The sequence below is a fragment of the Sinohyriopsis cumingii genome, chromosome 7 (assembly GCF_028554795.1).
Source record: "Sinohyriopsis cumingii isolate HCF-2022 chromosome 7, ASM2855479v2, whole genome shotgun sequence".
Lineage (NCBI taxonomy): Eukaryota > Metazoa > Mollusca > Bivalvia > Unionida > Unionidae > Sinohyriopsis > Sinohyriopsis cumingii.
The window spans coordinates 10,819,992-10,834,592 of NC_142967.1; the positions used below are offsets into that span (position 1 = coordinate 10,819,992).

The 14,601-nt window shown below is 35.1% G+C and overlaps 1 protein-coding gene across 3 annotated transcripts in view; it reads left to right on the plus strand.

Moving 5' to 3' along the window:
- Positions 1–13,728, plus strand: part of LOC149794727 (protein farnesyltransferase/geranylgeranyltransferase type-1 subunit alpha-like) — a 52,313-nt gene extending 38,585 nt beyond the window's left edge. Inside the window, exons 8-9 of one of the 3 annotated variants that reach the window (XM_089964340.1) lie at positions 115–232; positions 13,242–13,728. In XM_089964340.1, the coding sequence (XP_089820466.1) occupies positions 115–228 (114 nt within the window). In that variant the 3' untranslated portion in view covers positions 229–232; positions 13,242–13,728. Of the gene's footprint in view, positions 1–114; positions 10,275–13,241 lie in introns of those variants that run through there. The other 2 variants (XM_089964341.1, XM_089964339.1) reach the window with 2 other exon arrangements.
- The last annotated feature ends 873 nt before the right edge of the window (positions 13,729–14,601 follow it).

Sequence of the window (14,601 nt, forward strand, 5' to 3'; positions counted from 1 at the left end):
ACTATTTTCTCTTTTGTTTGATGTGTAAAAGCATTTATTGTGATTTTACAGTCTTTTTTCACATTTGTAGTGATTGATTTTTATAGTGTGTTACCAGTTTCACTTGTATTACAGCTGTGCAAGTCCTTGGCTGATGAATATGATCAAATCCGACATGAATACTGGAACTATGTTGCCAGATCCCTCAGCACCCGATATGGCATTGTTACCACAGAGGCAGCTGCATGACCTCGTATGATCCTGAATGGAAATACTGTCAGATCTGGATAATAACTTCATGTGTTTAATTTTGAAACTAGTTATGGTTTTATATACTTTCTAAAAGGTTTTATCAGTCGTGAATGTTTCACAGTAAAACTGTAGTAAAAAGCTTTGATTTTGTATGATTATAAACCAGATTTAACAGTTATAATAAGAATATATTAATTAGAGGAATATTTGTACTGATCACCTAATTAGGAAAAGAAAGTGTTAGAAGAACAAATTTGACCTGAAAATTTTTTTAATGTCCTTTTTCACACAGATGTATGCACTTATTTTTGCTTCAGATGTGTTAGAAAACCCACATGCACTTCTTTTATGTATACTTGGATTTTCATGTTCGTACTTAATGTCGTAATGTTACGGTTCTAATGAAGACTTTGATAGTCCCATTATCCCACCCCATTATCAGCTTATGTGACATGTTACATATCAGTATATCTAACCATTGTCTGACTGTACTTAAAAGATGCATTTTACATACTCATGCTTAACTGAAACTGATCAGTTTCCTTGAAAAGTATTACCGTATGTACAAACTTATAAGTTGTGTCTAACTGCAGACGACATCAACCCAAGTCTGCCATCACATAATGCACTGGCAGATCTGGGTCAGTGCAGTTTATTAGGAGTAATCAGTAGAACAAACAAAACAGACCCTGATCTGCCTATGCATATGTGATGCCAGATCAGGGTCTTTATTGTTTATAGTTGGCCTTATAAGTGAGTATATGTGGTAAGTCATCTAATAGGAGTTAGGTTTCAGATGTTTGTGGGCTAACAGCTGAAACGGTAAATAAACTGATGACTATACAGTTATGTGTATGGTCCAGGAAATTATTTTCAGTTTGCAAAGGCTTTTTTGAGGGGAAGTGTTGAGAAATGAAGAATATTTACCAGTTGAGTGACAATTAAATATGCAGATACTTTGCACATTTATTACAAAATCATTAAATACTAACATTAAATTAAGGGCTTCTGCACCTTATCATAATGTTGTCACCCATCAACTTCCATTTGGCATAGTTGCCCCCCCCCCCCTTATAATAATGTTGTCACCCATCAACTTCCATTTGGTATGAGAAAATATTTGGCAGTATCTCTGCTGGACTCAAGATTAACCCAGATCAACTGCTTTGGTGTGTCCTTGGTCAAGGTACTTTACTCCAATTACCTTGGCACTAAATAGCCTACTTGTGTTGCTGTGTCATAAAACACCAAACCAAACCAATAGCCTACCACTTAACTCCCATCAATAACACCATTGTTACTATTATATACTAAGTAAATGTTTTTAAAATTACATCACCTGTGTGGGCAATATAAAATATTATTAAAAAGAATGTGGATAAAAGAAAAAATGTTTCTGTAATATTAAATGTTTCATCACAATGTTTCATCCATAAACATTTTTGTTACCAGAGCACAATGCAGTCTGTTTAAGGTATTTCAGCCAAAGCTGCTACACATCAAAAGCAAATCAGCAAGAACTGCCTTTTAATATTTGAAATTTACAGCATTTATTATTCTGTAGCATAAGTGGTATATAAACTGACGGTGCAGGTATAACGGTACCGATTGTTCAAGTCCAAGAGGGTGGAGCGTAAGGTGTAGGGAAGATTGCATTCAGAAATTAAGAACAACACTAGCTGTGATTGGTACATTATGTAAGAGTTGTACTTTCTGTTAGGCTTAAAAAAAAAGTTAAGCCTCTTGGCAACAAGTGAGATATGTTAATTCTGATCTAGTCATATTTTTATTTTTTAAGATTTTTTTAAAATGTGGTACACATGGCTGAAATTGTTGTGACTAGATAACACTCCTGTCTAGTTCCTGGCAGAGTTATGTCTCTTAAATGCAATGGAGTACCTGGTTTTGTCCTTGTCAGATTGACAAATCTAGCATTGTTCTCAATGACAGTGTGTGATATGCATGCTCAGGTAGGATAGAAAGTATATTTATTTCACAAAACATTAGCATTGAGGTATACAGAAAAACAATTGGTACCGTGATACCTAAACGGAATAACAGCCTCATAGTGTATCCATAGAAACGCATACATGTGGGCAGCATTTATGAACTTCACTAGTTTGATGTAGGAAAACAAATGGGTGCTGAACAGTTTTAGTCGAATGTTGAGAGTCCATTAAGAATAAAATGTATGATATCTTCAGAAAATAGCATAAGTTGCCTTTTTGATAACTATAGCTATGACAGATATAGACTTGGGTTGCCTGATGCCTTTATGTCTGTGCTGTTAGCTCCTAGAGTGGAATACATGCAACAAAATAAGTTATGTAAACATAATATAGTTGATTTTCGCCAAATATTGACTATTTTATCATGTCTACAAAACAATATCTTGTTCTTGTAAGGCATGCCATAAACCAGGATAGAGAACACTCTAAGTACTTGTAGATAGATCACTTGTATCATGTAGGATGTTCTGGTATGAGTAATTGTAGGTAATTTATTAAAGATATGGTATTCCTTCCCACTTTGATTTTAATTGTCCTGCTCTAATTGTCCATTTGTGTACACTTTTCCTGCTTTGAAATTGTTCATGCAGTTCATTTAGTTAAGTTCTCTTGCATTACTTTTTGTTGAAGTAGCAGGGAATACCAACAGACAAGAGCAGTTTCTTTAAGTCAGCATTTCCCATTGACACTTGTATAAGCCCAGTTATAATCTACTATTGACTTTCAATTAATTCTATTTATTTCTGTCCAGCTGTTCTTGTGGAATTTCCATATTAGGTCCAACATTACTGAGTGATAACCATTTGAGTCACACAGTGCCCATTCATTCCAATCAAATCCACATCATTCTTGAAACTTTGCATCCTATCACAAGATTCCAAATTGTTATGGGATCATATCTGCATGGTTATTGAAGGCTGCACTCTACATGCCGGCATTGTAGAAAATATGAACTATGTGATATGAAAGAGCTGTGTCATCTTAGAAATTAAAATTACATCACTCTTGAGGTCTCCACTACATATGCATGTCTAAATGTTAGGTTCTCACTTTATCAATAATGTATTTTTGGATAATTTAATTGCAATGAAGTTAAGACAGGTTGTTCATGAACTCATCTATATTACATGGATAATATATTAGAGGAAGTAAAATTAACACACCTTATGTATATCATTCAGTTATCTCCCTTACACCAGACATAACATTTCAAAGAATAAAAACTCGCATTTTCAGTGACTGGTTATGAAAATAAAGAGAAGATTTGTGATTTGTGAAGTATTATATTAGCCCTCAATCGTGATGAAAATGTAAGTAGAAGCAATTTAATAATTTCTCACAGTGAAGTTTACAAGTTTAAAAACTAATAAAGTATGTTTTGTCTGGTTCAGGTAAGTTCCTGCCTAACTTAAGCCCATTATTGTTAACTTCTTATGTAGAAGAAATATACATTATATGTATCTATATTATCAAAATTATTCACCATTTTATATAAGATGGAAATGAACACCACTTCACCAGAAATTTGGGTACCTGTAAGGGATGTTATAGCACAGTTGCCTTTTGGCTATCCTTGGACCTATGGGGCCCTGCCCTCATATATATGTCCAAGGTAAGATCATCAAACTTAAACTTCTCATAGAGTTTGTCTCCTTTAATTCCTTTATCATAAGCAACCTCTCCCTTTTAGATACACACTTTCCTCCTGTCTTAACTCCATTTGGCGTGCTATACTTATTGTTTATATTTGACATTTTTCAATATTTTAATCCCCTAATTTCACCCCCAATCCAACATAACCACTTATAAGCTGTGATTTATTATATTTGGTGACTGACTGGCTTACTGAATCAATTTTATTCACAACACCATGGAATGAAGCTTACTATTTGTGTTACAAAGAGGATGGCTAGTTAGACCTTTGTGTGAGGACTGGGGTTTAGTGACCTCATGTATCTACAGACAGTGTAAAAAGTTCAAAGCTTATACTTTATAATCAGATTGGTGTCATGTCCACCTGTCTCTGATGTCAAGTTCTACAAAACAAATATAAATTCCTTTCTTTTAGGTGAATTGTACTTTTTGAAGTAGGAAAGGTACATACTGTTTTTTGTACATTGACCTTTGACCTGGTTATTACATAATATAATGTGATTTATCCTGTATCACCCATGTGAAGTTCAATAAGTGCTGATATGAATAAGACAACTCATAGCTGAAAGAATTCATTTTATTTCAAAAGATGATTTTGCTAGTGAAGCAAAAATATGAAAACAAGAGTTCAAACAGCTCAATGACATTTCTATACACATCATGTAAGACATAGCTTAGTACCTGATAAAATTGTTTTTCACAAGTGAGACTAAGTAACTTTGTTACTTATACAGTCTCGAACTATTTCACAGATTTTTGGAAAAATTAAGGTTTGCTGTAGGTATAATGGTACCAATTGCGCAAGTCCAGGTGGGCTGAGCATAAAGTGTAGGGAAGATTGCATTCGGAAATAAAGAACAACACTAGCTGTGATTGGTGCATTATGTAAGAGTTGTACTTTTTGTTAGGCTTAAAAAAAGTTAAGCATCTTGGCAACATGTGAGATTATTAATTCTGATCTAGATCATATTTTTTATTTTTTATGATTTTTTTAAAATGTGGTACACATGGCTGAGACTGTGTCTGTTGTGACTAGATAACTCTTACCCCTGTCTAGTTCCGGCAGAGTTATCTCTCTTAAATGCAATGGAGTACCTGGATTTGTCCTTCTCAAATTGACAGTCTAGCATTGTTCTCTATGACAATGTGTGACGTGCATGCTGAGGTAGGATAGAAAGTATATTTATTTCACAAAACATTAGCATTGAGGTATATGGAAAAACAATTGGCACTGTGTTATCTAAAGCCTCTACTTAAGCAGGGGAGATGACTCTTTTTTCTATAACTCTTTTGGCTATATCTTTAGTATTCCCTTTCTTTTAAACTTTGTTGTTACTTGACTAGATGGTATTATATGGAGCTTCTGAAAAATGCTTTTAAATCAATCCTAAAGATTTGCATAAAAAATGACTTTGTGTTGTGTACCATGACAGCTCTGAGTAAATACTGTCCTTAATGTATCAAGCAGCACTTTATTATCATAACATGCAGAATGTAAATGTATTTCTCCCAGCATGCAGTGTGTAAGATATTTTTTCCAGTGTGCAAAGTGTAGATGTTTTGTTTTGTTTTTGCACATACAAATTATTAATATATTTTTTTCAGTGTGCAGAGCATAAATGTTTTTTCCATCATGTACACAAGGTTCCCACGCTACCGGAAAATGTCAGGAAAACTGATAATTTTTTCCCAACCGTGAAAAGTCCTTGAATTTTGCAAATACTGTAGTCCCCCTCTTATAAGGCCACCCCTAATGCAGCAGGGAAGTGGCCTTATAATGAGGGTGGCCTTTCTAGAGGGGATGACAAATGAGAATAGTAAATACGTATAAAGAAAGTCACAAGTACATTTAGTTCTAAAACATTTAATATTTTCATAAAAAAATCACATGCATGTTGTGAAATAAATGTAAAACAAACTGTCATCATTTTCAAAAGAATGCTATGAATAACCATTGATATAGTTTTAAAACTGTCTTTATAATTGTGTTACAGATTACATCATCTGTCACTTTGTTGGTAACTGTCTAAAAAAACAAACCAATCTCGTCACAATTAAAAATATCCTTGCTGTCATATCCCCTACATATATCGTTTAGTCTTTTGTTCCAATCTTCGACAACTTTATTATTAACATCAGCTGATTCTCCACTAAGGACAGAACACCTAATATTGTGTCGCACTTGAAATCTGTGCAGCCATCCGTTACTTGCGGTGAAGTCGTCATATCCCAATTCAACTGACAAAATTGTTGCTTTTCTTGTCATTCAAATTAGGATACAAATGTCTCCTGGCTCAAACAATCTTCCTTTCTCTGTCCATTTCACCTTCCCACTTCTACAGAATTGTTTTATTATATTTCACGATATTGTTTATTTGAGTCTTCCTGACATTAGTTTTCTGCAATGATCCTCGACCGACCCCCCCCACCTTTCGGTCAGTTGAATTACTTTCACTTTCTATTCTAAACTGAGAGTTTTTCTTTTCCTCGATGACATGTTGATATTTTTGCAGTAAGTTATTCATGTTGCCAGCTATAATACTGATGAAACAATTTTGTATGCATCTAAACAAATTGCCGTGTTTTTAAAGGAAGTGATCTTGTCATGTGATTCGTAAGTCGCAGTCTGGTACCCTATTGTTTTTATACATTTCTTTACACTAAGTGAGAGAAGCCAAAACGGCTTCAATATGTACCATTAACATCACGCAGATTTGACCTCGTGTCCGTTGGGATTTGTATTCTTGACAATTATTGTCAGTTAAGTAATAGCCACTAATTGTCAAAGTGAACAAGCTCAACATCTTACTAAGGGAAGCCATAAAGACTATCAAACCATTTTCCTGCTGACTTGTGTATTGTACATCGATACTGCCACTTCTCAGCTGTTACTATTGTTCAATAATTGTAATCTTAACAATTATCAGAGTGACTAAACCGGACATCTTATGATAACACAGCAGTAAGGCTAATTGGATTACATGTACTTACCCTTTTGTATGGATTAAAATTTGAGTCTTTCTCGGTTTTTATGGAATAAATTTGGCTTCTCGTGAGGCGTAAATGATATAATATTAACCTTAGTGGTACATGTACTTTACTCAACACTTCTTTCGGTAACGAAAACCTAACATCAGGAAACAGAAATCGGATTACTTAACACACGTTATGAATAAAATACTGGTTCTGGGTACATATTCAAATAAAATGCGGCCGCTTGTGAGGGGTAAATTTTATATTATTGTACTAATATGCTGGTCGCGTTAGCCGGGTGGCCTTTCGTGAGGGGTACTTTTGAACACAAACTCGTCGGTGCCAACGGATTCTGGCCATAAGGAGCGGGTGGCCACTGGTCGGGGGGGGTGCGTTCAAGAGGGGGACTACTGTATTGATGAAACTCGGGGGGAAAACCCCGGGAATTTTCCGTCTCCACTTGACACTCGAAACAATCACATAATTGAGTCATAACTAAACTGATCAGGAGTTAAATTTATCGAGTTCTAACCAGAATATTCGGAGGGTGCAGTATGGATCATTTAGGTGCATGTAATAAACTTATATGCTGAGTCAGTCCAAATGATGAGTGGATTAGTTTCGTCTAGAAGACTTCTGTTTTCAAAGTCAGCTTGATATCCATATCTTTCATTATATAGAAGGTATGAAAACCAGTCTAGCATCACAAGACGTCCCCATGATCGTGGCAAAGCGTAGCCGCTTAACTTACAGCCGAGCAAACTTAAACGTTAGATCGAGTGATACATGTATGAAATCAATATGAAAATTACCTATTTTCTCAGAAATTATGAGTATTAAAATCGGCTGAAAGACAAGATAAAACTACGGCGTTGATGAAATATTACCTGGCACTCACGATTTGCATTGTCAGTCACATGAGTACACAAATCTAACAACCCACATTTTCAAATGTTGTAGAGAAGAAAAAATTAAAAAAATTAAATGAAACCTGTGCTGGTTGTAATAAAAATACAAAAACGAAAGAACACAAAATTCTCCATATTTATATATTTTAGGCCCACTGGTAAGTGACTACCATATGTCGCTACTGCATGGTGGCGGCAAATTCCAAATTTTTGCTATGCAGTTGCAATGACCCAGCACCCCAACCTAAATGTTCGACCGAATTTGACCGATTGATGAAAACAAAATACTGCAATGCTTACCATTTAAAAAGAGGCAGTTGTCACCAGAATATTCTGTTCAGAATAATATTAATTTTGGACACAGGTGATACCACCCCAGTGTTTTCCTGACTTGCGATATGTTGGTCTATTCTGCCCACAGTGTTGAAAAGATGTAATATTTATTAATCAGGCAATAGAAATAAAATGCATTACTTTGGACTGTTTCTGTCAGCATTTTAGTCGAGTAATTAGGTCAGATTTATGCTAGTTTTATAAAATTGAACGTAATAATGCCAATAAATGGTAAGATATATTAAGCAGACAAAACCGATCTTGTAAAAAAGTTAGTAAAGTTCAACATTTTATTTTAAAAAATAATCTATTATGTGGAAGAGAACAAAAAGAGCAACAATGAATATGATGTAATGTGTTTACAATGTCTTACTGATGGGAAAAATTACTTAAGAATTTAGAAACAGAATATACGCTGGTGAATTTCTTGAGAATTTATATTCTAGCGGCAAGTTGACACATTGGGTAGCACACGATTTTGTACATGTGGGACAACTTCTTGCAAAAACAGAAACTTGGATTAAAATGCAATATTGTTTTAAGGTACACATTTCCATCTTTTATATAATGAATTTATTTGTATGATTCTAAAAGATACATAGTAAATCCAATTTTCTGGGTTGCCGGTTCAAGAAGGTCATGGGGTGGGTCTTCATGTTGACATATAGAAATCACATTTTCATATTCATTTTGAGTTGAAATGCCTGATATTTTTGTACACTTTATGAATATCACTTAACACGTGATCCAATGTTTACAGAACTTACATTGTTGTGCAGAATTACCCGACACGCAGAATTGGCCAGCATGGTGGTGTATATTAAAAAACAATACAAACCGCTGTATCAATACAGGTTTGGGGACTGGTTTAATGAATTACAAGAAGTTGATTTTACAGAACATTCAGTCCTTGTTTATACAACAGTATATAATTTTGAAGGTCTTTTGCCAAAATTTAAATCAACCCTTATGAAAATGTTTTTTAAATGATGGATGTTTGACCAATTGTCTTTAGGAGATTAGGTTGTTTGAAAAATCTTGTTTGGAATTTTATTGGCACATATAAATTCAGCGTTAAACTCTTTTCGTTACAAGACAAGATTCTAATTATTTGCATTTATTGTTTTGTTTTTTATACTATAATAGAAAATGTTACTTTCTATGAGATGCATATATCTATATATTGCTATAGAATTCTTTAGAATTAAAGGTTTGAAAGGAAACAAAACTAATTTATGTTCATTATGTTTTTCCCACTTAGCAACATAATGCAGCAAAATAAAGTTAGAATTTTTATTCTGTACATTGAAATGACTTTACATGCCAATTTATAGAAATATAATCAAACTTGTTTCATGTGATACATTGTGTGGTTTTGTACATGATCATGTTTTCTGACTTCGATGTTTCTGGAAAGCCTTGAAAGAGAAACATTTTTAGATTTAGAAAATACATGTTTTGTAATCTAAAATGTTCTTTAATTCCATTCAGTAATGGTCATATGTGAACCTTGAAAAAAGTAATTTCGTCCAGGAAAAACCCAGGAAATGACCTGGAAATTTATCTTTAGAAAAGTGTGGGAACCATGTGTACAGTCTAGCTGTATTTTGTGTAGTATGCAAAGTGTAAATGTATTTTTTAGCATGCAGTGCAAATGTATTTTTTTAAAGCATGCCCAGTGTAAAAAAATTCTTTCTAGCATGCAAAATGTAAATGTATTTTATTATATTCATGTAAGTTATTGAACAATTCTTCAATTTGTCATTGTCTCTAAAATGAAGGAAACAAGCACACATACAAATACTCCCACACATACCGACAAAAACGCTGCATGCTATCTTGACCATGGACTGAAAAAAGGTATAGAGAATTGTCTTGTTAAAGCTGTTCTCCAGTTGCTAGCATGTTGACGACTGTTCCCAGAAGTTATAATTCATTCCATTGAAAGAATTGTCTAGATACAACAGCCCTTGTACACTTGATATGAAATTGTAAAATTTGACCACAATTTCTTTTGAATAACTGCCATTAGCAATCCTTATCCAGATGCTTGTAACTGATTGTTTTAATGCATTTTAAAGGATGATTATAATACAATTTGGATGCAGTCAACAAAAAAAGGTTTTTGTATTTATTTAATTTTCCAAATAAAGCCAGTGAGGTTTTATTTCTATTTTTGTATTTATTTACTTCTCCAAATAAAGCCAGTAAGGTTTTATTTATACCCCTTATATTAAAATTATATACAACTCACAAACTCTGTTTAAACAAGGGGAAAAAGTAATTGAGTCCTATTTTATTTGGAAATTTTATATGCGTCAAAGAATGGAAACTGAAAGAATGCTAGGTCTCCTTTACATACTGTCAGCTGTATAAAGCAATAGTCTCTGCAAGTACTGCCTGCTGTAAAAAAAATCGGTCTCTGCAAGTACTGCTTGCTGTACAAAACATGGGTCTCTGCAAGTACTGCCTGCTGTATAAAACATGGGTTATAGCAAGTACTGCCTGCTGTATAAAACATTGGTCTCTGCACGTATTGCCTTCTGTATAAAACATGGGTTATAGCAAGTACTGCCTGCTGTATAAAACATTGGTCTCTGCAAGTATTGCCTGCTGTATAAAACACGGGTTTCAGTAAGTACTGCCAGCTGTATAAAACATGGGTCGCTGCAAGTACTGCCTGCTGTATAAAACATGGGTCTCTGCAAGTACTGCCTGCTGTATAAAACATGGGTTACAGCAAGTACTGCCTGCTGTATAAAACATTGGTCTCTGCAAGTATTGCCTTCTGTATAGAACATGGGTTTCACCAAGTACTGCCTGCTGTATAAAACATGGGTCGCTGCAAATACTGCCTGCTGTATAAAATGTAGGTCTCTGTTATGTACTGCATGCTCTATAAAATGTGGGTCTCTGTAAGTACTGCCTGTTGTATGCAATACTGGTCTCATTAAGTACTGACTGCAATGTAAAACGTGCGTCTCCGTATGTACTGCCTGTTGTATGAAATACTGGTCTCACTGAGTACTGACTGCAATGTAAAACATGAATCTCTGTATGTACTGCCTGCTGTATGAAATACTGGTCTCAGTAAGAACTGACTGTAATGTAAAACATGGGTCTCTGCAAGTATTGCCTGCTGTAAAAACGAAGTATCTGCAAAAACTGCCCGCTGTATAAAACAGGTCACAGTATCTACTGCATGCTCTATAAAATGTGGGTCTCTGTAAGTACTGCCTGCTGTATAAAACATGGGCCTCCTCAAGTACTATCTGCTGTATAAAACATGGGTTTCAGCAAGTACTGCCTGCTGTATAAAACATGGTTCGCTGCAAAAACTGCCTGTTTTATAAAACATAGGTTTCTCTATGTACTGCATGCTCTATAAAATGTGGGTCTCTGTAAGTATTGCCTTTTGTATGAAATACTGGTCTCATTGAGTACTGACTGCAATGTAAAACATGGGTCTCTGTATGTACTGCCTGCTGTTTAAAACAAAAGTATCTGTGAATACTACCTGCTGTATCAAACATAGGTCTCTGTATGTAATGCCTGTTGTATAAAACATGGGCCTCCTCAAGTACTACCTGCTGTATCATAGGTCTCTGTATGTAATGCCTGGTGTATCAAACATGGGCCTCCTTAAGTATTGCCTGGTGTATAAAACATGGGTCTCTACAAGTACTGCCAGCTATATAAAACATGGGTCTCTACAAGTACTGCCAGCTATATAAAATATAGATCTCTATGTACTGCATGCTCTATAAAATGTGGGTCTCTGTTAAGTATTGCCTGCTGTATTAAATACTGGTCAGATGAAGCACTGACTGCAATGTAAAATGTGGGTCTCTGCAAGTACTGCCTGCTTTATACAACATGGGTCTGCAAGTATTGCCTGTTGTATAAAACATGGGTCTCTGCAAGTATTGCCTGTTGTATAAAACATGGGTCTCTGCAAGTACTGCCTGCTGTATAAAACATGGGTCTCTGCAAGTACTGCCTGCTTTATACAACATGGGTCTGCAAGTACTGCCTGCTGTATAAAACATGGGTCTCTGCAAGTACTGCCTGCTGTATAAAACAAAAGTATCTGTGAATACTACCTGCTGTATCAAACATAGGTCTCTGTATGTAATGCCTGGTCTATAACATGTGGGTCTCTGTAAGTACTGCCTGTTGCATGAAATCCTGGTCTCAGTAAATACTGCCTGCAGTATAAAACGGGTCTCTGCAAGTACTGCCTGCTGTATAAAACGGGTCTCTATATATACTGCCTGCTGTATGAAATACTGGTATCACCAAGTACTGCCTGCTGTATAAATCTGGTTTTTGTTGGTACTGCCTACTGTACAAGTTCTTAAAAACTGTTTCTTGTTTAAAATACATGTCCTTATAAGTAATGCCTGCTTTATAGAATGTGTCCTTGTAAGTATGGCTGCTGTATAGAACAAAAATCTGGAGCATATACTACCTATCAAAGTCTTTGCATAAACAGTGTCATGTAAAGTTAACATTTAATAACAGTAATACTTTATTTTCAGGGGCCTTGGGTGGCCAAGTGGTCTAAGGTGCTTGTCTTGACACGTCAATGACATCTCACTTCTGTCTGCATGGGTTTGAGCCTGGGCCTTGGCCAACTTCGTTATGTGAGAGAGCTTGTGCCACTATCTTCCCATAGGTCATTCATTCTTCCTCGTTTTCCTGGGTTCTTACTCAACGTAATATACTGGCAGCCATGTATAGCCTATGATGTGCTGAAAAATAGTGTTAAACCCATAACAATAACAATAACATTACCTCAAATTATTATTTGCTAGCTCTTTTTCCTGGCATTAGTCCCCAGTCCAAGAAACATTTTCATGCCTCAGATTTGGAATTTGAGATTAGAACAGAAAAAAAACACAGTCCAATAACTGGGTCATTTCCATCACTGCAAATTATGTTATACTTTTTTTTCTTGGTCTTTTACAAGTGTCCATTGCCATAATTCTTCATTCAGTTGTATCTATTTTGTGTTGTAGTCATTGATGCACACCCTAGTTGAGCTGTTTCCATAACTGCATCCCTTGTTAATACTGGTACATATTGCCTTCTACGCTTTCATTCCGGTCATTTGTATTGTAATTTCTTTCAGTGTGCCCCAAGGAGTGGACAAATTGCAGCCATACAAAGACTTCTTGGTGCACCAACCTCACATGCATGACATGTACTAAAAATACTTGCACAGACTGATGTCCTATTTGTACATTGTGTGGTCAGATGAGGTATGGGACTTAGAAGAGGGTCACCACATCAACATGCAATAAAAGAATTACTTAGTAATTAAAAGATATTCCTTAGTCTGCCTCTGGTCTATTACGAATTGTATTCCAACTCCTGTCTATCTGAGGATTATTTACTCCTGTCTAGCCGAGGATTATTTTCTCCTGTCTAGCTGAGGATTATTTTCTCCTGTCTATCTGAGGATTATTTACTCCTGTCTAGCTGAGGATTATTTACTCCTGTCTAGCTGAGGTTTATTTACTGTTCTCATACCATACAAACTTTAAGCATAACTATGTTCTGTTGTTAAAGACTTGTGTAATTTGGAAAAATAAAGTTGTCACTGGTGAGTCCGACAATTAGGTAATGTTATTTTTAGTAGATGGAACAGCCTATTGTACATTGTAAGGTGCGGGGTTATGATGCGGATGGGCACATGGGTAAAAATATAAGTTGGTACATCTATACTGTATACAGCATGCAGACAGGACCGATATAACTTGGGGGGAAAAAAGATGAAGGAATGAAACTACAATGAAAATATTATCTGAATTGCAAAAATATAGTGTAAGTAGACTTAATTTTTTTAATTATATGTGACACTTTCCTAATCTTATGTCATTTGTTTAGGCTCGAATAAACAGTAACACAAGAAAGAGTGAAAACAACAAGCTTTGAAAAAAAATGCGATAATTTATTTCCCTGTTTTATAGAATCAAATCCAAATATAATCCAAGAATAAAATTTGAGTAGTCCTAATAACAAAATGTTCTGATTTCACATTCTAAAATTGACAAATCCAAGATGGAAGATGATGACATATGCTGCAATCTGTAGTGTTGAAGTCTACAGTTCCTTGTAGAAACATGGAATTATCACTCCAGTTTCTGATAGCTGAATACATTTTTATAAAAAAACTGTTCTTGTTCCACAATATTACATGAGCACACGTATTTTCCAGAAAAATAACAGAATTAAACCTTCTGAATCCAAGTAATTTGAAATAACTCCAAACCAAGTAATTTGAAATAACTCCAAACAGCACAACATACAACTAACAGTTTAACAGCCCAGCTTCTACTGAGATTAATTCTCCAAAACATGGGTTTATAAAACATAAACAAGGGGTCATGTGAACATCTTCAGGAAAGTTATAGAAGCAAGTACAGATCACATTTACCCAGTGTGAACCTGACAGAAAACAAATCATTTTCACTCTGAGAAATAAAATA